The sequence below is a fragment of the Tachyglossus aculeatus genome, chromosome X2, assembly GCF_015852505.1.
Source record: "Tachyglossus aculeatus isolate mTacAcu1 chromosome X2, mTacAcu1.pri, whole genome shotgun sequence".
Lineage (NCBI taxonomy): Eukaryota > Metazoa > Chordata > Mammalia > Monotremata > Tachyglossidae > Tachyglossus > Tachyglossus aculeatus.
This window is the reverse complement of record NC_052100.1, coordinates 12,327,997-12,355,923: the sequence shown is the minus strand read 5'-3', so window position 1 is coordinate 12,355,923 and position 27,927 is coordinate 12,327,997. Positions and strand designations below refer to the sequence as shown.

The 27,927-nt window shown below is 50.5% G+C and overlaps 1 protein-coding gene and 1 pseudogene across 1 annotated transcript; both read right to left on the bottom strand.

The window, feature by feature from the left end:
* Positions 1 to 247: 247 nt before the first annotated feature.
* TBXA2R (thromboxane A2 receptor) lies at positions 248 to 27,602 on the bottom strand. Its single transcript, XM_038771279.1, has 3 exons — positions 27,545 to 27,602; positions 2,623 to 3,527; positions 248 to 1,050 (listed from the first exon to the last, which is right to left on the bottom strand). Exons 2-3 carry the CDS (start codon positions 3,445 to 3,447, stop codon positions 781 to 783), a joined length of 1,095 nt encoding a protein of 364 aa, XP_038627207.1. The 5' UTR covers positions 3,448 to 3,527; positions 27,545 to 27,602; the 3' UTR covers positions 248 to 780.
* Positions 15,513 to 15,613, bottom strand: LOC119949702 (annotated as a pseudogene).
* Positions 27,603 to 27,927: the final 325 nt, after the last annotated feature.

The window sequence follows — 27,927 nt, the reverse complement described above, 5'->3', positions numbered from 1 at the left end:
ACTGTCTCCTGCTCCCGCTCCCCCCTCCACATACACACACACACACATATGACCTTCAGTAGGAAGTGGCCCAGCCTCTTGCTGTCACTGACCAAAGGACTGAGCTGCAGCTGACGAGACGTTGGGTTGCAACAGTTCTGTAAGGCAATAAAAACAGCCAGAGTTGCAGTCAAGACGGGTTCATTCATTCATTCAATCATATTTATTGAGCGCTTACTGTGTGCAGGGCACTGTACAAAGTGCCTGGGAGCGTACAATATAACAGTAATCAGACACATTTCCTGCCCACGACGAGCTTACAGTCTAGAGGGCTGAGCTTGACCTGCCCCCTGACCCAGGAACCAGTTAGAACCGGGAGGAGGTGAGGGTGAGACTGGGCCGGGGCGGGGGCTGGGGAGAGGTGTCAGAGTTTTAATACCAATAGATACTACATGCATAGGCCAAGTCTATTCATCCTTCTCCAGAGAGGATGAGCCAAAGATGGAATTCCATCAGGAAGGGTGGCAGAGGGGTGGGGGGGCTCAGCTCTACTCTTGAGGGGCACTGATGGGCACTACCAGCCCAGGCTTGGGAGGCAAAGAAGACAAGGAGCCTTGGGGGCCCAAGCCAGCTAGACCCTTTGTGGGCGCCAACCAGGGTGGCCTCATGCTCCATGTCCCCCAGATCTCCTCTGCCATGTTGATCCTTTGCCTTCCCAGATCCAGCTTCTCCCAGAATCGTAAGAGTAGGAGGGGTACGAGGGCTGGGTCAGTCAGTGCCCAAATTCGCGGCTTTGGGGGGTTACTGCATCACGGATTCCTGAGTATACTTGCGTCGCAGGGAGTGGGCCAGAGTTGGGTAGAGGGACACGATGGAAGGCCGGGCCCTGAGGCTGGGGTAGACTCGCTTGAGCACAGCCCGGCGGAACAGGATGTACACCCAGGGGTCCAGGATCTGGTTCCAGGTGGCCACCCTCAGGTAGATAAGCAGCAGCTCCTCCGTCTGCCGCGGGAGTTCCTGGTTCAGCTGCATCAGGGGAGGCTTCCTCAGGACACTCTGCGTGATGAAGATCTGCGGGGAGAACAGGGTCAGGGGGCGGCCTGGTGAAATGACCCACTCGCTTTCTCCCCATCCCCATCTTCCCCTCAACAATCTCCCCCCACCAGGCTGCCAGTTCCCCTCTGAGCATGTAGGGCAGGGACCTGTGTGGCATCACTCTCCATCGGCTAGCATCGCCTGGCCCCTGGGACCATGGATGTGCTCGACTTCCTTGCTCGCCCACGTGAGTCCATCGTGGCCTGCTGCTGCTGCTGGGTATGAGTTGCATCATTACGGTGCATGCAGTATGTATGGATGTGCAAGGATGTTGCAGATAGTGCAGTGCAGGGCAATTGCTGTGCTGTTAACGGGACCCAGACTGGATGAACCTGAGCAACTGCAGAACTCGGCAAAACTTCAGCCCTTACTTGGCAATATAACTTCAGATCCTTCTCCCGGTACCCCCGTGCTCACCTTCCCTCTCCCACACCCATCCCGCCTGCTCCTTCAGATTCAGTTTCACCTTCCTGGGGTGCCCCGCGCCCACTTCCTCTCCCCGGGGACCTTGGCATAATGAAGCCAAAACATGCGGACAGGGAATGTGTCTGTTTATTGTTGTGTTGTACTCTCCCAAGCGCTTAGGACAGTGCTCTGCACACAGTGAGCGCTCAAATACAATCGAATGACTGAATGAATGAATGAATTTTTCCTGAAAGCCCTCAGATGCTTCTGTTCAGCTCTGGCAGGGAAGAGTCCCTCCTCTCCCCCATGCCCCTCCTGTAAACTCATTGGAGGCTTAGGGGCTCTGCTCCCTAGTATCCTCAGAGGGACTACTGAACGGAGCTGGCGCGTTGCTCTCAGAAGTTAAACAGAGTGACAGATTTTCAGGGGTGGAGCTAGGACCTTTTCCAGTCAGGCTAATTCTGAAAGCCAGGGTTAGGTGTCATTCCTCCTGTCCCCGGAGTCCCCGCCGGGTTTCTGAATCACATAAGTAATGCAACAGTCTGTACTCTTCTCCAGCATTCAGCTCAGGTGTGGCAAATGGTGCCCGTGTGCTGGCACTGCCCCCTCCCAGCCACTCTGCCTACCCGGGGCCCCCTCCCCACTGAACTGGCACTAGCTGGCAGCAGGGGGGAGGGGTGTCAGGCAGAGTGGCCTTGTGGGCCCATCCTCAATACGCCGCCACTGATGTCCCGAAGGCGACGCCAACGTCCCGCCCCGGACACCGGCGTCGGGACGCTGGGAAGGCATCAGCTGGCTGGCTTGCTCCAAGGCCAGAAGGAATTTAGGCAACGAGACCACTGAGATGGGGTCTCCAAAGACAGGGGGAAACCACAGACAGAGACACTTGAAGAGAGAGATTCTCCAAGTGGCTCCTTCGAGAGGAGACCCAGAGTTCTTGCAGGACGTCTGAGTGAAAGAGGAGCGTACAGACTACTGAATCACGTATGCCAACGAAGGCCCAATACCTCAGGGGAGATGCCCAGGCTAAGTCTGTCCCATCCGCCCGCTCTGGTGGCGGGGCTGGTCGACTGGCTGGCCGGCTGACTGACAGACTAACAGACTGACTGACTGACTCAGCGACTCCCTCGCTCCCTCACTCACCAGCAAAGGCAACCAGCAGACGCTGGCAATAACCATGATGCCCAGTAACTGCACCATCATCTCCACCTCGCTGTCCCGGCGCCTCTGCACAGCTTCCCGGTCGTGGTAGACCCGGCACAAGGTCACCACACTGACCGTATTGAGCACGAAGGAGAGGCCCACGGAGAGCATGCCCAGCAGGGCGAAGAGCAGGCAGAAGGCCACATCCTGGGGCTCGGGGCCCAGGGTCAGGAAGCACCAGGACTGGGGGTACTGCACTGTGTACCGACTGAGGCCCAGCAGGGGCAGAAGCCCCAGCACAAAGGAGCAGCCCCAAACCAGCCCCACCTTGGACCAGGCCCGGTGCTGGGACATACTGGTGGAGCGGGAGAAGGGCCGGTTGATGCCGAAGAAACGCTCAACCGCCATGGTGGCTCCCAGCAGCAGCGGGCAGAGCCCAAAAAAGACCATGGAGACCCCCATGAAGTTGCAGAGATGGCACTGGGGGTCAACGTCAGTCCAGTTGAACTTGGTGAAGTGGTACGAGACCACGATGGAGCCGGTGACCAGCAGGCCCAGGAAGTCGGTGAGCACCAGCCCACAGAGGAAGATGAGGAAGGAGGAGCGGGAGCAGGAGTTGCTCTTGCGCCGGGCACTGGCCAACACGCCCAGGGCCAAGAGGTTGGAGGCCATGCCCAGCAGGCAGAACGTGGTGGCAAACCACGGGGAGGCGATCATCCGCTTCTCCTCCTCGCTGATGTTCACCCGCCGGAAGCAGGGACCCAGGCAGTCCTGACTGCTGGCGTTATTCGGCCCTGATGGGCCCGGGACCGCCCCTGGGCACATGGCGCCTCTGGTTCTCGGGAGCTCACGGCCCCATCCCGCGGTGAGAGGGCAGAGAGGGGAGGCGGTGGCTCCCCGGCACCCTTGGGGGGAAAAAAGGGAGATGCTGGTTAGTCCCCGGCAGGACAGGAGACGGGGGTGGGGAGAGCCCAGGGCTGCAGAACTCCGGTCCTTATCTCCCAGCCTGAACTTCCGCCTCTGCAGAGGGGGATGTTGGGGTGGGGTGGGGGAAAACCCACCGTATCCTTCTCGCTCATTTCCCCAGGTCTGCCTGCTCCTTCCAGTCAGTTCCTGACAGGACGCTTAAAGATGGCTTCCTGGGGGAAGTGTCTGACTAGCTCAGCCCCAGCCCAGAGAGCCGGTGTCCGTTCGGCGCATTTTGCCGACTGACCCCCGGAGCTCCCGGCCAGGTTGGGGTAAGGAATGGAGTGCCCTAACCTTCCACTCCTCTCACCTTACTCTGGGACCACCTAAGAAGGTACTTTGGGGCTCTCGCCTCTCTCTTCCCATATCTCTTTGATAAAGTGGACCATGGCAAGGAGCAAACTCCCCTGCTCAGCGTTGGGAGGATTTGATTGAGCTCTCCTAACTAGGCACCTGGGATTTTATCTTCCCCCTCCTGGGCATGGAAGGGGCTGGGAGACCATTGCTAGTTTCTTGGGCTGGAGCTCTGACTGGGCTACTACTGTCTGTCTCCCTTCATAATCCAGCTCCTTCTTGGAATCCACTCCAAGTTTCTTCCCCTGCTCACTGCTTGTCCCCGGGTGCACCCCTCCCTGCAGCTTTGTGGGAGTTCCAGGAAAACCACTGCTCCCCCCCGCCTTCCAGGAAAGGCTGCTGTGGCCCAAGTGTTGATGAGAAGAGTGGGGAGGGGGCACAGGGACCTTCTCCCCCTCGAATTCGGGGCAGAGTCCTGAGACCAGGGTTTGGGGAAAGAGAGAGTCAGGCAGCTGGGGACTTTGACTTGTCCGAGGACGGGGTCCACTTGGGGCGAGCTCCCTGGCTGTCGAGCTATCTCTTTCCTAGAGGGCTTTGCCCCCAAAGAATCATTTTGGGGCCAGCAAAACTCAACTGGTCCTTTCAGATTCCCAGTTTTTGTATCCAGAACTCTCCACCCACCCCCCGCCCCCGACAAATCTGACCCCTTTTCAGCTGTCTTCCTGCCAAATCCTAAATACGGGCTTGGATTGGGTTGGGAGGGAAAGAGGAGTGGGAGATGCCTAGTCAGACACAGACACTCGATAGCCTGCCAGGGTTATTTGGTATAGCCCGCGAGGGACCTAATGTTCAGAGTGCAAGGGATTCTGGCGGGAGCTGGCAGCTTCTGTTCACAATCCTTCCCCTGGGAGTGATCAGGCTGCTGGAAGCTGCCCAGGAAGGCCATTGGGAGCCACGCCTCGGGATCACCTCACCCGGCTCCGGCCCTCACCAGAGGGTTCACTGGACCCAGCCTTGCGGGCGGGCAGGAAGGAAAACTGAGAAAGGACTCCTGACCTTTGGATGCTCAGCCTGAGTCGAGGGACAAAATACTGAGGGCTAGAGAGACAGGAAGAACAAGTTGAAATAAGAGGGGCTGTGGCACCATCTGATCTGTGATTACAGCATCGTCTCTTGGGGCCAGAAGGTGGCCTCCAGCTAGTGGAAAAACAAGCCCCTCCCAGGACCAGTCAATCTAGAATCCCACTCAGTGCTCAAAAACCCTTTCTTCCACAAATGGAAAACTTTGTTCTTTCCTCCATTTACAGATAAGGCAGAGTGATGTGGAAAGAAGAAGAAGAAGAATGTATGGATTTGCTTTTCCCAAATTGAACCGTCCAAGATGATTCTTGCCTAGAATCCCAGCAAGCCCACGGCCACCTCTTCCGGAACATCCACCCGGGCAATTTACTCCAGCAGTTTGGCACCACCAGCTGCAGAAAGCAGCTGCACCGATGCTGACAATAATGATAATAATGGTGATCTGGCAATAATCCATAATTATCAATGATTATCAATTTCTTGAACACTTACTGTGTGTCATAATAAATTATGACATTTCTTGAGTGCTTCCCATGTGCTAAACACTGGGGTAGGCACAAAGGTTATGAAATAGGACACAATCCCAGCCCCACATAGAGCTCGCAATCTTATTTTATCCCCCCATTTATCTTATCCCCACTAGACAGAAGCAGCATGACTGAATGGAAAAAGCATGGGCCTGCCTAGGAGTCAGGAGAGTCAGGGTCTAATCCCGGATCCACCACTTGCCTGCTGGGTGACCTTGGGCAAGTCACTCAACCTCTCTGGGCTTGCCTCCTCAGTTTCTTCATGAAAAAAGCCGGGGGGATTCAATACCTGTTCTCCCTCCCCCTTTGATGTGAGCCCCCTGCGGGACAGGGACTGCGGCCAATCTCATTATCCTGAATCTACTGCAGTGTTTAACGAACACCACAATCATTGTTATTATAAGGGTAGTCTCAGGGTTGGGAGGTATTTAGGACTCCTGGCGGCTTCTGGGACCCACCTCGGCAAGGGGTGGGAGTGAGTGAGTGAGTGAGTGAGTGTGTGAGTGTGTATAGGAGGCGAGGCTAAATTTTGTCCTTGGGATGTATGTTTGATTCCTCCATGCCAGTGATTGGCATCAGATACAGGGAACAGGGCATTATGCTTTGAAATAGGTGCTGGGCCTAAAAGGTGTTATGATGTGCATCTAGCTTTACTTCTATTTATTCTGATGACTTGACACCTGTCCACATGTTTTGTTTTGTTGTCTGTCTCCCCCCTCTAGACTGTGAGCCCGTTGTTGGGTAGGGACCGTCTCTATATGTTGCCAACTTGTACTTCCCAAGAGCTTAGTTCAGTGCTCTGCACACAGTAAGCGCTCAATAAATATGATTGAATGAATGAGAGGCAGAAAATAAAAGTGTGCCAGCAGGCTCCCCTTCTCTGAGATCCACTGGGAGATGAGAGTGCAGGAAGCACACAGCTTTGGACCCTCTCGGCTTTGGGACCTTGGAGCAATCAAAGGGGCAGAGAGTGGAAGTCAACGTTTGGGGAATTGGGCCTCAGTCTCCCACAGAATAGGCTCCCTGGCTCTGGGTCTTTCAGTGGGGGTTCAGGTTGCCGTTGAACACGGGACTTTCAGATTCCCAGCTTATCCCCAAATTCTACTCCCTCCCCAATCTACTGCCACCCGCATCCCTCAGGTCAGACTTTAGGACCACTGGAGAGCTGAGATGAAGGATTCCCAACATTTCCCTTGCCTAAATCCCCCACATAGCCAAAAGTCTCAGAACCCGAGGTTGGGGGAGGGCAGAGGAGCTTAGACTGGTGTCGAATGATATCAGTCCTCACGTCTGGAAACAGCTGCTTCCCGTTATTTTCTCATCAGCCCAGCTACAAATGAGTTTTCTCCTGTGGGAATGAGTCTCTGATCCCTTCCAGGAAATGCTAGGAGGCAGGGGTATGGGAGGGTGGAGCAAGGTGCTGGGAGATACTGAGGAGAGGCCCCCATGTTGCAGGCTGAAATAGAGCCAGAGGATAAAAGTCTGACAGGACAGCACCCACTAGGCCTCCACACCTCTGCAGACACTCAGAGTGGGGAGATGGAGGAGGAGGAGGAGTAGGTGAAGGACAAGGGGGAGGAAGAGGGGGAGGAGAGGCACAGAATCAATCAATCAATCAATCGTATTTATTGACCACTTACTGTGTGCAGAGCACTGCACCAAGCGCTTGGGAAGTACAAGTCGGCAACACACAGAAATGATTCAAGTAAGAAAGTAAGACCTTGGAGGGAAAATTAGAGAGACCGAAATGATTCAACCTAGAGAAGGATGATGGCCAGGGGATGCAGGTGGTGGGGGAGAGGTCCTTGACAGAACACAATGATGTGACATCAATTTGCATCCGTGGAGGACTGAAAGAAGGCAGGAGGGAGAATATCTATCAGCCACAGAGAAAAAGCTCCTAACAACGAAGGTTTGTCAAACCCTGGGATGGCTGACTGAGGGAGGTTGTGAAATCTCTGGAAACTTTACACTTTCATGTTAGACTCATTTGGAAAACAAAAGAGAAAACATAATGTTATCATTTCTGGATTATAGTCTGCCTGCAACTGAACAGAAGACCCCACCCTATTACTGATCAGACCCCTGGTCCATCCTGTCCAGGACTGTTTCCCAAAGCGGCCCCCCACCCTCACGGTAAGAGGAGGGACCATCTGACTTCTCCTTACCACATCTCTAACTTTTCCTAGTAACCCAGGATAGACCGCGCATCCACTGAGGCATTCAAAGAATCGACTTATATTTTTGCCTTGTTCAACTTCATGCGGTATTGGGTTCCATAAGCTTCCCACTTGCCAGTCACTGCATCTTAGGAAGGATGTAACAGGAGGGCAACGAAAATAATCAGGTGAATGGAACAGCTTATGAAGGATTAGGACTTTTCCCATCCACAAAGATGCAAGATGAAAGGGGTCACCGCAGGTGATTATGGAAGTTTTGTCCAGCAAAACCTCAAACATTAGGGCGATGTTCCCGATCTGCAAAGGGCAGTGGTAAGAACATGGTATTTGTTCCCACCAGAAGGTATGCAGGGAGACAATATCAAGTTTGCTCAGGAGGAGCAGAGGCTGAAACTGGAAAACCTTGGGAAAATACACTGATGCATTTCAGAATGGGTGTGGTGGGTCGGGGGAATGTGGCAGGTGCTTTGTGTTTTCCACACTGTCACTCTACTATCCCAGGGGTGAGCTGAGTGCTTAACAAATACCATTAATATTATATATCCTTGAAGAAGATCACTCCCTTCTGTGTTGCCCTTGCACTTGGACTTAAACCCTTTATTCACCCCTCCATCACCCCCACAGCACTTACCTACACTTACATACACGGAGGTAATTTATTTATTTTAGTGTCTGTCACCCCCTATAGACTGTAAGCTCATTGTGGGTAGGGAATGTGTTTACCAACTCTGTTTTGTTATGTTAAACTCTCCCATGCGCTTAGTACAGCGTTCTGTATCCAATAAGTGCTCAATAAGTATGTTTTTTTTGTTTTCTAGGGATGACTCAATCAATTATGTTTCTTAAGTGCTGACTAATAATTGTGGTATTTGTTCAGCACTTGGTCTGTGCCTAGCACTGTCCTAAGCCCTGGGGTAGCTATGAGGTCATCAGATCGGACCCAGTCCCTGCCCCACATGGGGCTCAAAGTCTATATGGGAGGGAGAACATGTACTGACTCCCCACTTAACAGATGAGGAAACTGAGGCCCAAGAGAAGTTGCGACTTGCAGAGCAAGTGCTTGGCTAAGACTGGTTCTGAGGAAACTTTGGGCTCGTTGGCTAGGGTTGGTAGAAGGGAAAGGCCCTTGGGGTGGGGAGCAGAGGGAAACAGGCTAGTGGCTTCAAAGTGGCTCAGGGCTGCGTTTGAGTAGGGAAATCTGTTCATGAGCCATCTCAGGATTCGTATAAATAAATTAACCTGGGGTCTGACTGGATGGGACAGTGCATGTGGGTGTGGATTTTGGGAGGGGGGCGGGGGTTCTGAGCTCAGCCTGGGTTGTGGATAGGCTTGAAGAAGGGTGATAGATATAGTCTAGGAGGAAAGGTCCACTCTGGGAAATTGGAAGGAACAGTTAGAGATCCTAGCCTTGTTTGGCCCTGATATCAATATGGTCGTGAAGGAAGGAAACTCCCCACATGATTTCTTCTTCCAAATGTCCCGGGGTGTCATTGTTGGCACTGCTTATGTTCTTATCCATCTAAGATGGCTTGGGGGTGGTTCCGCTTGGAGGCCTTTTTCCTGTCCTGTGATTCTCAGATCCTAAGACTCTCTGCTCCCCACCTGAGAAGCCCAAGACCTCGTCCCGTCCAGCAATGGAGAAAGGGGGATAAGAAGTCAGCCTCTGTTCAGGAGGCTCCTTAAAAGTGAATGGGGGACCCTGGCCTCGGTTAACGAGGGAGGTTTGAAATCGAAGGCCGGCTCCCCCCAACTTACCATTCCCGAGCCCTGAAATGATGGATTGGTCTAGTGGCTTTCTAACGCTCTGAGACCGCAGCCACTTGGAAGAGTCCCATGACCCATTCCCAAGACCCACGTCACCCCTTCACCCAAAAAAAAAGAGCCTTAAACTGCCATCCCGCATGCCATTCTAGAAGGGAGAGGCCAGCGGGTTTCAGAAACTCCCTGGAAACTTACCCACGACCCCTAGTTTGAGAAAAACTTGACATTATTTCAACCCACTTGGGGCTCGGGAACGTGAGTATATTTCTCTGAGAGATGTTTCAATCTGTTTGTCGGCTTCCAGACACTTCCTGACTGGTCTCCGCTTTGCAACTCCAGAGAGAAGCAGATAAGAGTCCTGGCCAGACCCAGCAAGGAGAAGAGAATTAACAATGGGACAAGCATTTGAATGAACTAAACAGTGTCCCTAAATGCAAACACTGCAGGATCCTAGTAGGCAGGGTGGGGCCTTAAACAGGATTTTTTTCACGGAGGAATCAGCCAGAGTCAAGTCAGTCAGCAGCTGATGGGGCTGCGCCACATCTCCCAACCAGCTCCAACCTCAGGACAGCTTGTTAGTCACTGGGCCTTAAGTGGCCAACCCTGATATCATAGCTAGGGATTGCTTGGAATTTGGAAAAGAGCCTTGCCTTTGTTTTGCAAACACCACCGTCTGTTGGAGGAGGCAGGAACTAGAGAGGCCTAGAGGATTGGCTGGGGGGTGGCAGGGAGGGGTCTCTCCAGCATCTTGGACTGACCAGTCGACCCTCCCTCCTCACTATTGGCTTCAAAGCCCTCCATCACCTTGCCCCCTCTTACCTCACCTCCCTTCTCTCCTTCTACAGCCCAGCCCACACACTCCTCTCCTCTGGTGCTAACCTTCTCACTGTGCCTCCATCTCTCCTGTCTCGCCGTTGACCCCTGGCCCACGTCCTACCTCTTATCTGGAATGCCCTCCCTCCTCAAATCTGCTAAACAATCACGCTTCCCCCCTTCAAAGCCCTACTGAAGGCTCACCTCCTCCAGGAGGCCTTCCCAGACTAAGACCCCTCTTCCTCAGCTCCCCCTCCCCTCTGCGGCGCCCCGATTCGCTCCCTTTGCTCTACCCCCTCCCATCCCCACAGCATTTGTGTATATATGACATATATATAATTCTATTTATTTATATTAATACCTGTTTACCTGTTTTGATGTATATATATCTATAATTCTATTTATTTATATTGATGCCTGTTTACTTGTTTTGATGTCTGTCTCCCCCGCTTCTAGACTGTAAACCCAGTGTGGGCAGGGATTTTCTCTATTGCCGAATAGTACCTTCCAAGTGCATCATACAGTGCTCTGCACACACTAAGCGCTCAATAAATACAATTGAATGAATGACCCCTCCAGCTCCCAGAATTGCAGCTTCCTCCCTCTAGCCGGTCCCTCCTTCTCATCCAGGTTTTTAGGGATTTCTTTGCTAAGTGTGGGCAGGGAATGTGTCCACGAACTCTGTTGTATTGGACTCATTCATTCATTCATTCAATCATATTTATTGAGCGCTTACTGTGTGCAGAGCACTGTACTAAGCGCTTGGGAAGTACAAGTTGGTAACAAGTGCACAAGAGTGCAACAAGTGCACTCTCCAAGTGCTTAGTACAGTGCTCGGCACCCAGTAAGTGACCAATAAATACCACTGATTGATTGGTTTGTCTTGGGTTCTGGGTCACTCTCTAGTCTTCTCTCTTCTCCTCTCTTCTTTTCTCCACCCCCCCCCCAAAAAGACCAGATCTCCCCCCAAAAGAAAAGAATGGTGCCCCCCTTGATTTGATTTGGTGACCCCGGGAAAAATCACTTGACCTCTCTGGGCCTCAACTTCTCCATATGTAAAATGAGGCGAAGAAGCTCTGCACTCTCTCCCCAACCCAAAGATGGTGAGGAAAAATGAGCTTATGGAGGGAAAAGGGAAATCTCTCTTGAGATTTTTGGAAGAAATGTGCCAATCAAATCGAAGGCACTGAAGATAAGACTCTGCTGACTACAGGTGTTCTGAACAGAGACACCACATCCCTCACCCCCACATGCTTCAGCCTGCATGGTGGAGTTTAGGGTAGGGCTCAGCATAGCTAGGCAGCAAGTAGAGAAGCAGCATGGCCTAGTGGCAAGAGTTTGGGCTTGGGAGTCGGAGGTTGTGGGTTCTAATCCTGGCTCTGCCACTTCTCAGCTGTGTGACCTTGGGCAAGTCACACTTTGCTGGGCCTCAGTAAAATGGGGATTGAGACTGTGAGCCCCATGTGGGTCAGGGACTACGTCCAACCTCATGACCTCATATCTACCCCAGTGTGTAGAACAGTGCTTGGCACATAGTAAGCGCTTAACAAATACCATAATAATAATGATAGTAAGTGCTCAATAATTACGATTGATGATGGGGAGGAGGATCTAATGATGGGCAGTCCTAAAATTGGTGGCTAGGGCTAGCTTAGGTTTGCCTGCCTGTCTTGGACTTCATCTCTACGACTCTCGCCTGGGGTCTCCTCTGCCTGTACGTCCCAGCCTTGTTTCTCCCCAGGGCAGAGCGCCAGGAGGGAGTACACTCTGGGGGAAAACTCAGACCACCTCAGGCCGAGCAGGAGAAGAAACAGGAGCACAGCCCACAGGAGCGCAAAGCCGGAGGTGCATCTTCTCACTTAGACTCTGCTCTTGTGGTTTGTGGTGCTGACACCCAGTCCGCTAGAGAAGACACCCCTGCACCATTAAGATTTCCTCCTCTCTCTGAAACCTCAAATCAACCAAAGTAATAACACAGCACACAATTCAACCAAAGGTCAACCTGAACAGTTGTATTGCAACCGCTGCTGAACCAACCAAACCTATTATTCCTCCTGAAGATGCACTGGAAAGGTAAATCAATCGATCAAACAATCAATAACATTTCCTGAAGCCTAGAGCGTGAGGAGCACTGTATTTAGCACTTGGGAAGGTACAAAAGAGATAGAAGAGCTTGGGTCTAGCAGGGAGATAGACACTTAATTAAGACAGGGGTAGGACTGGAGGATATAAGGTATGTACCTAAATGCTCAGTTCATTCATTCATTCATTCAATCGTATTTATTGAGTGCTAAGCGTGTCCAGAACACTGTACTAAGTGCTTGGGAGAGTACAATACAACAATAAATGGACACATTCCCTGTCCAAAACAGGCTTACAGTCTAGAGGGGGAGACAGAGATTAATATAAATAAATTACAGCTATGTACATAAGTGCTGTGGGGCTGGAAGGGGGGATGAATAAAGGGAGGATGACGTAGAAGGGAGTGGGAGAGGAGGAAAAGGGGGCTTAGTCAGGGATGGCCTCTTGGAGGAGATGAGCCTTCAATAAGGCTTTGAAGTGGGGGAGAGTAATTGTCTATCGGATTTGAGGAGGGAGGGCGTTCCAGGGCAGAGAGAGGATGTGGATGAGGGGTCAGCGGCGAGATAGACAAGATCGAAGTACAGTGAAAAGGTTAGCATTAGAGGAGCGAAGTTTGCAGGCTGGGTCGTAGTAGGAGAGTAGCAAGGTGAGGTAGGAGGGGGCAAGGTGAGGAGAGGAGCTTTTGTTTGATACAGAGGTGGATGGGCAACCACTGGAGTTTCTTGAGGAGTGGGAAAACACGTCCTGAATGTTTTTGTAGAAAAATGATCCGGGCAGCAGGGTGAAGTATGGACTGGAGTGGGGAGAGACAAAAAGCTGGGAGGTCAGCAAAAAAGGCTGATGCAGTAATCCAGGCAGGAGAGGATGAGGGATTGTATTAACGTAGTAGCAGTTTGGATGGAGAGGGAAGGGTGGATTTTAAAATGCCGTGAAAGCGAGACTGACAGGATTTAGTGATGGATTGAATATGTGAGTTGAATGAGAGAGAGGAGTCAAGGATAACACCAAGATTATGGGCTTGTGAGACAAGAAAGATGGTTGTGCTGTCTATAGTGATGGGAAAGTCAGGGGGAGGACAGGGTTTGGGTGGGAAGATAAAGAGTTATGTTTTGGACATGTTAAGCTTGAGATGATAGAAGGACATCCAAGTAGAGATGTCTTGAAGGCAGGAGGAAATGTGAGACTGGAGAGAGGGAGAGAGATCAGGGCTGGAGAGGCAGATTTGGGTGTCATCCACATAGAGTTAGTAGTTGAAGCCATGGGAGCGAAAGAATTCTCCAAGGGAGTGGGAGCAGATGAAGAATAGTAGGGGACCCAGAACTGAACCTTGAAGGACCCCTATAGTTAGGTGTTGTGGTAATTTAAGTGCTAGTTTGTAAATTAGATTGTAAAGTCCCTGTGGGCCAGGATCTTGTCTACTATTATATTCTCCCAAGTGCTCAGTGCAGTGCTCTGCATAGAGTAAGAGCTCGATAAATATTATTAAGTCTGGTTAATTAATTGAGCCTTGAAAGGCTCAAAGGGCAGTTGGGGGGGAATATACAATGGGGAGATTAGAGATTATTAGGTGGAACACATCTCCTGGAGGGCCTTGAAGAAGGGGAGAGCTGTGGTCTGTCAGGTGTGAAAGACGAGGGAGCTCTAATCAGAGGGGAGGATGTGAGCAAGAGATCATGGGAGGGGCAAGATCATGGGAGAGGCAAGAAGGAGGCGCAGTGAGTAATCATTTAATCAGTCTATTGTATTTATTAAGGGCTTACTGTGTGCAGAACACTGTACTAAGCGCTTAGGCGAGTATGATATTACAGAGTTGGTAGATATTTTCCCTGCCCACAGCAACCTTACAGTCTAGAGGGGGAGACAGACGATGTAGTAGGATTTGGTGACCGACTGAATATGGGGGTGGAGAGAGGAGTCAGGGATCAGCTCTCCCCCTCCTAACCTCACCTCGCTCCTGCCCCAGTACAACCCAGTCTGCACACTTTGCTCCTCTAATGCCAACCTATTATTGCACCTCAGTCTCATCTCTCTCAGTGTTGACCTGTTGCTCATTCCCTCCCTCCTGTCTAGAACTGACCCCCCGCCCCCCGGCCTTCAAAGCATTATTAAAATCATATCGCCAGAAGCCTTCCCTAACTAACCTCTCATTTCCCCAATCTATTCACCCTCCCTTTTGGATCCCTATGCACTTGAGTGTGTCGTCTTTAAGCCCCTTGATACTCACCCCACCCCCACTCCGATCCCCATATGTACATAACCTTACACTCTGCTGCTTGCTCTATCTGTAATATATTTTATTGTTTGTTTCACCCATTAGATTATAAACTCCTTGAGGGCAACTCTACTGCATTGCACTTTCTGGAGTACTTAGTCCAGTGCTCTGCACATTGTAAATGCTCAGTAAAGTCATTCATTTCATTCATTCAACTGTATTTATTGAAGGCTTACTGTGTGCAGAGCACTGGACTAACAATAAACACACAAAATGAGCGTACAGTCTAGAGGGGGAGACAGACATTAATATAAATAAACAAATTACAGATACGGACATAAGTGCTGTGGGCCTGAGAGGGGGGATGAATAAAGGAAGCAAGTCAGGGCGATGCAGAAGGAATTGGGAGAAGAGGATAGGGAGGTTTCATCAGGGAAGGCCTCTTGGAGGAGATGTGCCTTCAATAAGGCTTTGAAGGAAATGAGAGTAATTGCCTGTCCTGGGCAGGGATTGTCACTGTTTATTGTTGTATTGTACTTTTCCAAGAGCTAAGTACAGTGCTCTGCACACAGTAAGTGCTTAATAACTATGATTGAATGAATGAATTTGAGGAGGGAGGGCGTTCCAGGCCAGAGGCGGGATGTGGGCCAGGTGTCATCGGCAAGGTAGATGAGATAACAATAATAATAATGATGGCATTTATTAAGTGCTTACTATGTGCAAAGCACTGTACTAAGCGCTGGGGAGGTTACAAGGTGATCAGGGTGTCCCACGGGGGGCTCACAGTCTTAATCCCCATTTTACAGATGAGGTAACTGAGGTACAGTGAAGTTGTGACTGGCCCAAAGTCACACAGCTGACAAGTGGCGGAGCCGGGATTTGAACCCATGACCTCTGACTCCAAAGCCCGGGCTCCTTCCACTGAGCCAAGAGATGGGGAGGTTGATGGTGCTGTCTACTGTGAAGGGAAAATGAAAAACCACGGAATGTTTCATGAATTTGCATGTCGTCCTTGCGCAGGGGCCATGCTGCTCTCTGTATGATACCAATTTTAGTAGATATTCTGCCGTAGCAATAGTCAGGGTCACGCCAAAGGCACAGATAATAATAATAATAATAATAATAATAATAATAATAATAATAATGGTATTTGTTAAACACTTACTATGTGCAAAGCACTGTTCTAAGCGCTGGGGAGGTTACAAGGTGATCAGATTGTCCCACAGGGGGCTCACAGTCTTCATCCCCATTTTACAGATGAGGTAACTGAGGCCCAGAGAAGTAAAGTGACTTGCCCAAAGACACACAGCTGACAAGTGGCAGAGCTGGGATTTGAACCCATGACCTCTGACTCCAAAGCCCGGGCTCTTTCCACTGAGCCACACTGCTTCTCTTATAAGCTCTGAGGGCAGGGACTCAAGTACACAACGCCCCGGAGCATTTACGGACACATAGACTCCATTAATTTGTTTTTAATGGTATTTGTTAAGTGCTTATTATGCGCCAGGCACTGCAATAAACTCAGGGGTAGATGCAAGCTAATCAGGTTGGGCACAGTCCGTGTCCCTCTTGGGGCTCACAGTCTTAATTCCCATTTTACAGATGAGGTAACTGAGGCCCAGAGAAGTGAAGTCACGCAGGAAACAGGTGGCATGAATTATGGCATTAGCTGAAGAGCTTACTATACTCTACATACTGGGGTAGATACAAGGTTTGGAGATCGGACAAAGCAGATCTGGTGGTCGTTCTACTTGGAAGTAAGAGGAGAAGCAGCACTGCGTAGCGAGAAGCAGCACGGTGTAGTAGACAAAGCCGGGGCACGGGAGTCACAAGGTCGTGGGTTCTAATCCCGGCTCCGCCACTTCTCTGCTGCATATGATCTTGATCAATCTCATCTATCTCGCCACAGATGCCTAGCCCACATCCTGCCTCTGGCCAGAAACGCCCTCCCTCCTCAAATTCATTCACTCATTCACTCAATCGTATTTATTAAGCACTTACTGTGTGCAGAGCGCTGTACTAAGCTCTTGTAAAAGTACAATACAACAATAAACAGTGACAATCCCTGCCCAGGACAGGCAATTACTCTCCCTTCCTTCAAAGCCTTATTGAAAGCACATCATTTCACTTATCTGTGCCTCAGTTACCCCATCTGTTACCTCATCTCATCTCTCTTCCTCCCTTCAAAGCCCTATTGAGAGCTCATCATCATCATCATCAATCGTATTTATTGAGCGCTTACTATGTGCAGAGCACTGTACTAAGCGCTTGGGAAGTACAAATTGGCAACATATAGAGACAGTCCCTACCCAACAGTGGGCTCACAGTCTAAAAGGGGGAGACAGAGAACAAAACCAAACATACTAACAAAATAAAATAAATAGAATAGATATGTACAAGTAAAATAAATAAATGAATAGAGTAATAAATATGTACAAACATATATACATATATACAGGTCAGTCAGTCAGACAAACATCAAGATAACAAGGCAATCACTTTGAGCTCACCTCCTCCAAGAGGCCTTCCCAGACTGAGCCCCCTTTTTCCTCTCCTCCTCCCCATCTTCCCCACCCTACCTCCTTCCCCTCCCCACAGCACCTGTATATATGTTTGTACAGATTTATTACTCTATTTATTTTACTTGTACATATTTACTATTCTATTTAGTTGTGACGTGTGTCTAGCTTTAATTCTATTTGTTCTGACGACTTGACACCTGTCCACATGCTTTGTTTTCTTGTCTGTCTCCCCCTTCTAGACTGTGAGCCCGTTGTTGGGTAGGGACCGTCTCTATATATTGCCAACTTGTACTTCCCAAGCGCTTAGTACAGTGCTCTGCAAACAGTAAGCGCTCAATAAATACGGTTGAATGAATGAATGAATCTGTAGACTGGGGATCAAGACTGTGAGGCCCAGGTGGGACGGGGACTGTTTCTAACCTGATTTGCTTGTATCCACCCCAGCGCTTAGTACAGTGCCTGGCATACAGTAAGGGCTTAACAAATAACATTATTGTTATTATTATTACTGACCTCTGGAACTACACTTCAACTGGGAGTTTCCCAGGGGGGTACCCTCCCCCACGCAAGCCTCTCCCCGGCAACCGCCCCTCCCCAGGCAGGAACTTCTATCCTCCTGCAGCAATGGAAGATCATTTCCTCTGGAGCTCTCCTTAGAGTGGAAGCACAGATAAGGTGACCAGATTCTTGAAGGCCCAAGGCTTGAAGGAGGTTGGGCTGCAAAGGCGGAGCAGGAGACAGAAAGAGAGGAGGGAGAAATGGGGGACTGTGGGAAGAGGGGAGAAAGAGGGAAAGCAGGGGCATGGACTCACCCAACAGCCAGCCACTGTCACCTGGCCTGGGAACACGGCATCAGCCACTGCCGTTGCCATCGGAAATGCCAGGGATGACCCGGGAAAGCCAGTTCAGCCTGGGCAGCAGCAAGGATAGTGGCTGCTACCACTGAGAAGAAGGGGGAGGAAGAAGAGGAGGCAGGGCATTCTCTCCACTCTTCCTCCCTGCCCTGGTATCACCGTTCTCGTCATCCTGGTCTTTCAGGTGGTAGGGAGGACCCTCAAAAAGCATCAGCAGTGGGCCTTATGACTTATCCTCCATTACTGTGCCCTTAGTCAATCAACAGCTTTGCCCCTCCCCTTCCTGGCCCTGCTGAATCCTGTTGGGAGGGAAAGAGCACCAAATGGAAACCCAAACAAACAGCCCAGAAATTTTTCCTTCTTTTGCTCGTTTTTCCTTTCCATCTCCCCCGACCCCCCCCCTCCCCTGAGGCCTTTCCACCCGAGCCCCTTGCAGGTTTCCCCACTGCCATCTGGGCTACTGACTCGAGATGAAGCAAAGGCAGAGCCAAGAACCCCCTTCCTCTCAGCTGATCCTTCCCCAAAATAGTGTGTGGCATCGCAATTCCGAGCCCTGCCATTCCATGGTTGCTCTTGGCTCCTTTGGGGACTCCCCAAAGCGACAGCCTGGGAGTAAATGGCTTCCCTAGTCATTCCAGTGGAAAGAGCATGACCCTGGGAGTCAGAGGAACTGGGTTCTAATTCTGGTTTTTCCATTTGTCTGCTGCGTGAGCTTGGGCAAGTCATTTCATTTCCCTGGACCCCACTACCCTCATCTATAGAATGGGGATTCAATGCCTGTTCTCCCTCCTACTTAGAATGTGAGCCCCATGTGGGATCTGCTTGTCTTGCATCTACCCTAGAGCTTAGTACAGTGCTCGGCACATAGTAGCACTTAGATATCACAAGTATTATTATGATTTCTGATTAACTTGCATCTATCCCAGTGCTTAGAAAAGTGCTTGGCACATAGTAGGCACTTAGCAAATACCATAATAACAATAATAATAATGATAACTTGATTTCCTTCTTCCTTCACAATCAACTAGAGGGCCTGGAAATCTTCCAAATGAAGGTCTTGACAGTTGGTAGGCCAGAAACCCTTCCCCATCCTGCTCCCTTTTCTTCCTTTGCCAAGTGCCAAATGTCCCCTTTCCTGTCCCCTTCCCATGGTCTTTAACTCCAAGGAGTTTAACTTGATGTTCCATCACTCACTCCTCAGCCCCAGGACAGGAAACATCCTACCCATTTCTCCCTGGAGCAGACAAACCACAGCTGCTTTTTTTTTTCCTGCCAGTAATAATAGTAATAATAACAATAATAATATTAATAATTGAGGGAGTTATAAAGTGCTTATTATGTGGCAAGCACTGTTGTAGATCAAGGATAATCAGGTCACCAGATTCTCCATCTAAAGGGGAGGGAGAACAGGTACTGAATCCCTGTTTTACAGAGGAGGAAACTAAGGCCCAGAGAAGTCAAGTGACTTGCCCAAGGTCACCCAGCAGGCCAGTGGCAGGGCTGGGTTTAGAATCTGGGCCCGGGCTCTTGCCACTAGACTACGCTGCCTCCCTTGGTATTTAGGCTGGCTCAGGGCAGCAGTTTAAATGTCCTGTGGGTCCCCAGCCTGCCTCTCGGCCAGCCCTGGCTGGGGAATCGCTGCAGGAGAAGCAAATGGGAGGGGAGAGCCTGGAGGAGAGGGACCTCAGGGAGGGAATCTGGAGCCCCTCCAGCTCCAATTGCTGTCTTGCTGGCATCCGGCCTCCTCCTAGCTGTCCCCTGCTGCTGGCTAACTTTTTATTACCCAGCCAAAGTAGCCACAGCCTCTCTCATCCCTTCTCCCTAAACTGTCTAGCTGGAGATTAGCTACAGAGGTAGTGGCATCAGAGGCAGGATACACAAGTGGTCTTTTCTCTCCCCCCACCCCCCAGGCCATCCTGTTAGGCCTCTGGCTTACTGAAGAGGATCCAGGCATGGCTGGCCCGGCCCCCTTAAGCCAGGCAACCTGGGTGAAACTGGATGAGCCTGGGAGTGGTACCCAGGTCCCATCTTCCAGAGGAGCAAAAACCGAGGTGGCTGGTATTTGTCATCATTCCCCCAAAGTCCCAGGGGCCTGTCTCCTCCCCAAGAATTCCCACCTCATTCCCGCTAAAAGAATCTGCACCTCCCTGGAGATGTCTTCTTCCTCCTGATGCCCCCACCCCCTATCCCCAGCCCCCACCCCCTCCTCCCTCAGCCAGCAACCGGCTCCTCTCTATGTCTGGAATGTGTTGTTTGGGTTGTTGGCGCCAAGGCTTGGGACCCTGCCTGTTGTGTGATGCTGCCAGCTTGGAAAGGCTCTTTCCCCCTCGCCCCCCACATCACCACTCTCCAATCCCCACAGGCCCTGCCCACGGCCAATACTAAAGTGGCTGGGCCAAGCACCCCATGGGGACATCCACCCTGGGGGTCTCCAGGGGTCCACACTTGGGCAGCCAGAATGGAAGGGTGCTATATCATTTGCAGTGGCCTGTGCAAATCCTGGGGGAGAGCGGAAGCATTCTGGGTATTTTAGAAGTATTTTATTTCAAGTATTTATGAAAAGTATTTAGAATAAAAACAATAATGATGGCATTTACTAAGCGCTTGCTATGTGCAAAGCACTGTTCTAAGTGCTGGGGAGGTAACAAGGAGATCAGGTTGTCCCACGGCGGGGGGGGCTCACAGTCTTAATCCCCATTTTACAGATGAGGGAACTGAGGCACAGAGAAGTTAAGTGACTTGCCCAAAGTCACACAGCTGACAATTGGCAGAGCCGGGATTCAAACCCATGACCCCTGACTCCAAAGCCCGTGCTCTTTCCACTGAGCCATGCTGCTTCTCTATAAATACTTCTCTAGAAGTATTTATTACAATATTTTAGAAGCAGCGTGGCTCAGTGGAGAAGAGCCCGGGCTTTGGAGTCAGAGGTCATGGGTTCATATTCCGGCTCCGCCAAATGTCAGCTGTGTGACTTTGGGAAAGTCACTTAACTTCCCTGTGCCTCAGTTCCCTCATCTGTAAAATGGGGATAAGACTGTGAGCCCCCTGTGGGACACCTGATCATCTTGTAACCTCCCCAGCGCTTAGAACAGTGCTTTGCACATAGTAAGTGCTTAATAAATGCCATTATTATTATGATTATTATTATTATTACTATTTGGGTTAACCTTGGAAGGTTTCATGGAGGAGGTGGCCTTGTAGGCAAGGAGCCTGAGCTGGTCAGGGTGGGGGAGAGGGAGGGGCAACAGGGAAATGAATGCCATGGTTTCTGGAAGACTTTAGCAAGGAGCTTCTGGGTCTAGGCGGCTGCTGAAAAAGAGCACTGAACTCAGAGGTGGATTCAGGCTCAAGAACTTCCAGGAAAATGACCATTTTAGGGGATGGAGGGGAGTAAGATTATGGCCTGAGGAGGAGGTTTAGAACAGCGTGGTCTAGGGGACCTGGATTCTAATCCTGGCTCTGCCATTTGCTTGCTGTGTGACCTTGGGCAAGTCACTTAACTTCTTTGTGCCTCGGTTCGCCCTCCTACTTAGACTGTGAGCCCCAGTCCCTGTGTCCAACCTAATTAATTTGTATCTACCCCAGCCCTTAGAACAGTGTTTCACTCATAGTAAATACCATAAAAAAGAGGAGAGGGAAGACAGACAGAAGAGGTAGAGTTTGGATGTTAGGAGGCACTGCCTAGTGGAAGGATCATGGGACCGGGAGTTAGAAGACCTGGCTTCAAGTCCCAACTCTGCCACTGTGTGACCTCAGGCAAACTGCCTCACCTGTCTGGGCCTCAGTGTCTTCACCTGTATAATGGGGATAAAATAGATTACGAGCCCCAGGAAGGACTGGTACTGTGTCCAATCTCATCCCCTCCTCAAAAATCTCCAGTGGCTACCAATCAATCTGCGCATCAGGCAGAAACTCCTCACCCTCGGCTTCAAGGCTCTCCATCACCTCGCCCCCTCCTACCTCACCTCCCTTTTCTCCTACAGCCCAGCCCGCACCCTCCGCTCCTCTGCCGCTAATCTCCTCACCGTGCCTCGTTCTCACCTTTCCCGCCATCGACCCCCGGCCCACGTCATCCCCCTGGCCTGGAATGCCCTCCCTCCCCACATCCGCCAAGCTAGCTCTCTTCCTCCCTTCAAGGCCCTACTGAGAGCTCACCTCCTCCAGGAGGCCTTCCCAGACTGAGCCCCCTCCTTCCTCTCCCCTTCGTCCCCCTCTCCATCCCCACCGTCTTACCTCCTTCCCTTCCCGACAGCACCTGTATATATGTATATATGTTTGTACATATTTATTACTCTATTTATTTATTTAACTTGTACATATCTATTCTATTTATTTTATTTTGTTAATATGTTTGGTTTTATTCTCTGTCTCCCCCTTCTAGACTGTGAGCCCACTGTTGGGTAGGGACTGTCTCTATATGCTGCCAACTTGTACTTCCCCAGCGTTTAGTACAGTGCTCTGCACACGGTAAGCACTCAATAAATACGATTGATTGATTTTGTACCTGCTCCAGAGCTCAGCACCTGGTAAACAATTAGTAAATGCGAGAATTAATTAAGACTGGGTGTTGAATGCCTTTTCTATTTTGTTCTTTTGGCTTTGAGAACCAAGTAGCATGGGAGTAGTGACAGCACCAGGATAGGAGTCAGGAGACCTGAATTCCAGTCCTGGTTCTGGTTTGGAAAAAGCTTACAATGATTATAGCCTCTCTCCAACTCCTCCCATTTCTTAGTTTCCCTATCCACCTCATTCATTTATTCAATCGTATTTATTGAACACTGTACTAAGCGCTTGGGAAGTACAAGTCAGCAACATATAAAGATGGTCCCTACCCAACAACGGGCTCACAGTCTGATTCAGTCTCAGTCTTGACCTCTCTCCCACCTGCTCTGGCTCCATCAGACTCACCCTGGAAACCCAAAGGTTACAGAAACAGCAACTTTGGTAGTAGCAGCTTCAACTGGGAAACCCCCCACCCCCACCCCGCAGAGAGTTTTTGCTTTAGTGGGGGTTTTTTTAATTGTTTTATCTCTCCTTATATGTCTGCACCAGTTCTGTCTCCCACCTTTATTTTCTGATTGGAAAAGCCTTGAGGGCCAGGGACCTTGTCTAATTCTCATCTGTGTATTCTTTCCCACTGTGTACAAGTGCTCTGCACACAGTAAGTGCTCAAAAAATACTATCGCTACTATTACTTACCATTGCTACTACTAATCCAAACTTGCTCCCACCCCAGGCTTCTATCCCTGCCTCCCTCTCTCCAGCCAACTCCCTTGCAGCTTCCTGGAACAACTTCCTGGAGATCAAGGACAACTAGCCTCAGCCTTCCTAGGGGCCCCAGTTCCAAGAGGGCAGGAAGAAGAGGAACTAGATTAAAAAAAAAAGGGGGGGGTCAGAAAGGCAGTTGAAACCGAAGGGAACAGACATCTGAAAACCAAGATTAGAGTTTCCAAAGCCTCTGCCTGACCCGGGCCCCTCTGGAATCGGCAGTTCAGAGCCCCAGGGTCTGAATTTATCTCGCTGTAGGGCAGGTTTAATTCTCCAGACCCCTCGCTGGGCAGCTGCTCTTTGCCTTTCCCTTATCTCCCCTCTCAGTCAGAAAGTTTTGTAGTTTAGGTGGCAGCAGCAACTCCAGGAAGAGAAGAGCTGGGGATAAGCAGATGAAGCTAGGAGATTAAAAAAAAACATCCTGTTTTCCCCCTCCACACAGCCCCAGTCCCAGGGCAGGAGTGTTGAGGTAGGATTTGAACAAGGGTCTCCAGCACATGGGTGGTGAGGGGGGGACGCTTCCTGTCTTCCCCCTTCCAGGGTTTATGAGGAGTTGTGAAGATTGAAGAATGGCTGATTCCTGAGCGATTTTTATGGCTAGTTGAGCCCAGAGGGAAGCGGTTTGTTAGGTAGGCATTGGGTCCAACTCTCCCTGCCCAGCACCCAACACCAGGATAAACACATCACTGGACTGTGGATGTTGATGATCCACCAATCAGTCAATCAAGTGGTATTTTTTGAGCGCTTACTGTGTGCAGAGCACTGTATAAATACCCACACCCGCACAATAGCTCTCTCCCTCTTACTGGCTCTCTTCTCCCAGTGCAGCCCAGCTCACACTCTTCCCTCCTCCCAAAAGAACCTTCGTCACCGTGTTTCGCTCATGACTCAATCAACTCCAATTAACTGAACACCCCCCACCCCCCCCCCACCGTGAAAGGCCCTTCCATCCCTCTCAAATTTACCAAACCTCATCCTTCTCTCCCAGAAGGCATTCCATGATTTATCTCCAGCTTTCCTGATCATGCTACTCCACCAGCTTCTTCAACGCACATTAGCATATCTGTTTATTTTTTATCAGTTTATTGAGTGCTTGCGCTGCACAGAGCACTGCACTTAGTGTTTGGGAGGGTTAGTAGACAGGATCCCTGCTCTTGAAGAATTCACCATATATTTCAATGTTTTGTTTGTTGTCATCATTCGTAAATATGTTCTTTGTCATTTTCCCATATATTTGATTATTTGTGTTTCTCTCCCCAAGTAGATTCTTTTCATTCTACTGTATGTTCCCAAGCACCTAGTCATGGCTCTGCAGTAAGAAGGCACTATCTGTCCTCTCTTCCAGCAATGGGAATGTGATGTTAACATACCCTGAGGACAAGCCAGTGAAAAGAGCCAGGCTCTGGGAATCAAGAGACCTAGATTCTTGTCCCGGCCCTACAAGAAAGGGAATGTCCGCTGAGGCTGTGCCATCATTGGTGAAAGTTTCTGATCAAAGAACCATCTATGGCATTCCACAAGGTGGACAGGCCCAGCAGGAATCCTGACAAACAACTGGCCGACATGGGTGGCTGAGACGGCAGCAGCGATGGAGGCAACCGCCTGCCGGGGCGTGAAGATCCGGGCCAGGGTAGGCACCAGGCTTCTGCGGTCGCTTCTACTGCTAATGTCAAAGAGCGTGAGAGCAGTGTCATGCCAGCCACCGGCACTGGAATTGATTCCTCCCTGCAGATTCTCAGGCCTGAGGTCCCACAGCCGAACCTCATCGGTCATTCTGTATGGGAGACTCCATTATCCTTAGGATAACTCGACACACAAACACGTGCATGCACTGCCCCCCCAAACACACACACACACACACACACACACACACACACACACACACACACACAATATATAGCTGCCAACTCCATCGGGGTGAGTGGAACAATGCCCCCCAGAGCCGTTTGGTCCAGTCTTGCTTTTCCCAGGTTTCTGACGAGACTTGCCAGTTTCTCATCGGGGTTGAAATAATCATTATGATATTTATTAAGTGCTTTGCTGAGTATTTGCCAAGCTCTAGGGAAGATGGGTCTATTGTTGTATTGTACTCTCCCAAGCGCTTAGTACAGTGCTCTGCACACATACGATTGAATGAATATAGGATCAACAAATCAGACACAATCCCTGTCCCACACTAAGCTCACAGTCAAAAAGGGAGGAAGAACAGGGGTCTTAGTGCTCTGCATAGAGCTCAATCAATGGTATTTATTGAGTCCTTACTCTGTGCAGAGCACTATACTAAGAACTGGGGAAAATACAACAGAGTAAGTAGACATAATCCCTGTCCTCAAGGAGTTTACAGTCTAGTGGGGAGGGGGGGAAACCCTAAAAATAAATTAGGGATAAGAAGAAGCAATGGAATATAACAATAGGTCCCTAAGTACAAGGGGAGAGGGGGAGATTCTCAAGCGTTTAACTGAGGCAGAAGTACTGAAGTGCTAATATGAACAAGGTTCACCTTGTAACCTCACCAGTGCTTAGAATAGTGCTTTGCACATAGGCGCTTAATAAATGCCATTATTATTATTATTATTATTATGAAGAATACAAAGTGAGATGGGAAGGCCTCCTGGAGGAGATGTGATTTTAGAAGGGTTTTGAAGATAGGGAGAGCAGTGATCTGCTGGATGTGAAGAGGGAGGGAGTTCCAGACAGGGGAAAGGGTGTGCACAAGAGAGGAAGTGCTCAATAAATACTATGGATTGACTGATTTTAGAGATGAGGAAACAGACTCAGAGAGATTACGTGATTTACCCCAGGTCACCCAACCAGGCAGTAGCAGAGCTGGGATTAAACTCTCCCAACTCCCATACTCTTTCCACTGCTATTGATTGATTTGATTGCTCCTCTAAATGACCCAGGTGACGTTGTTTTAGCTCTCTGAAGCCTGTTAATAATAATGATGGCATTTACTAAGCACTTACTATGTGCAAAGCACTGTTCTAAGCGCTGGGGAGGTTACAAGGTGATCAGGTTGTCCCACGTGGGGCTCACAGTCTTCATCCCCATTTTACAGATGAGGGAACTGAGGCCCAGAGAGGTTAAGTGACTTGCCCAAAGTCACACAGCGGACAATTGGCGGAGCTGGGATTTGAACCCATGATCTGACTCCAAAGCCCGGGCTCTTTCCACTGGGCCACGCTGCTTCTCTAAGCAGCTGCTTCTCTGGGCCTGTTCCCTCCCCACTCCCCATTTCCCCTAAAGGGCCTGCTCTTTCTACCCATGTAAATAAAGTTAGCGGGTGTGAGTATTCTACCACAATTCCATGCACATGGACAGAGTCGAACAGGAGTGCATCGCATTTCCTTCTAGACTGTGAGCCCGTTGTTGGGTAGGGACTGTCTCTATACGTTGCCAACTTGTACTTTCCAAGCGCTTAGTGCAGTGCTCTGCCCACCGTAAGCACTCAATAAATACGATGGAATGAATGAATGAATTTGTATTCATCCTCACACTCAGGCCCATCCAGAAATTCCCCAGCACACCCCCCTCTTCTCCAGATCTTCCACAGAAATGGTCAGAGAGTAGACTACAGGATTTCCCAACAGGAGGAAACTTTTAGGTTCACCAAGTTCATCAGGACACGCACATACTTCAATATTCCCATACGGCATTCCCCTCCTCACACATGTATACCCTCCCACATATCCATGATCTCTGCGTCTCTACTGACTGCCTCTCCCGGGCAACCTCCCAGCAATTCCATCCTCTTAAATCTACATTCACACATGTGCACCACCCGCTCTGCAGCGCATGTGTTCAACGTGCCCTCATGTATACCCATGATTTGAATCTGGGGGGCACACGAGCCAGGAAACTGCCTCGGCCTACAATCATTCTGGTGCGTGTCAACCGAGCAGTCGTGTCCCTCCGCTCCCCCAAGTGCCAGGAATTTCGAGACAAGGACTGGGAGGTGGGGAGCGGGCTGGGGGGGAGGAATAGCATGTGTGTGTGGAGGCGGGAGAGGGAGAAGAGGGGTGCGGGGGGATGCCCTTTGCCCTCTTGCCAGTGGAGCCCCTAAACAGCCTCCCACAAATGTGCCCCGTCCCCACCCTTTTCCATAAAAAGCATAACAGGGGACAGGCACGGGGTGCCAGGCAGAAGGGGGGTTGAGTTGTGGGGCGAGCCGGTTGGGTTCCCACTCCCCCAAAGCCTGCTCCCTGCTCTTCCGCCCCCCTGCTCCCAATCAATCCCCCTGTCCCTCATCCAACCCCCCTGCTCCTGCCAGAGAGGAGCAGACAGAGGAAGCAGCAGAAGTGAAACGGCCACAGAATCAGGGGCCAGGGAAAGGCCAAGAAACCAGACGGAGCCGTTCACTCACCTGAGCTGCGGGGTGTGATGAGGAAGGCTGGCTGGTGACAGCAAAGTTCCCGCCTGGCCGGCAGCTGGTGGAAAGAGTGGAGCTGGAGCGAGAGAGAGCACCAAAGAGGAGAGGGGAGGGACGGGAGGGAGAGAAGAAGGGGAGGAGAGAGGAGGGGACACAGGGGAAGCAGCAGCTACTTCATTTCTGCTGTCTCACTGGCTTCGACCAGGAGGTCAGCGGGCCAGCCGGCCGGCTGGACGGATCAGAGACTACCTAGGGAGCAGAGATCAGAAAGAAAATAAATGGGGAGGCAGGTTTCTGGTGAGAACAGATGGAGAGAAGTGAGGCCCAGGGAGGAAAGGGGGTTTGGAACAATGCTTTGGACATAGGAAGCGCCTAAT

What these genes read in the sequence shown, in the direction of transcription:
- TBXA2R (XM_038771279.1), bottom strand. Translation starts at nt 3,447, where the DNA reads ATGTGCCCAGGGGCGGTCCCGGGCCCATCAGGGCCGAATAACGCCAGC. An exon ending in TCTGCTGGTTGCCTTTGCTG is followed by an intron (nt 1,051 to 2,622) that starts GTGAGTGAGGGA and finishes TTCTCCCCGCAG; the next exon opens with ATCTTCATCACGCAGAGTGT.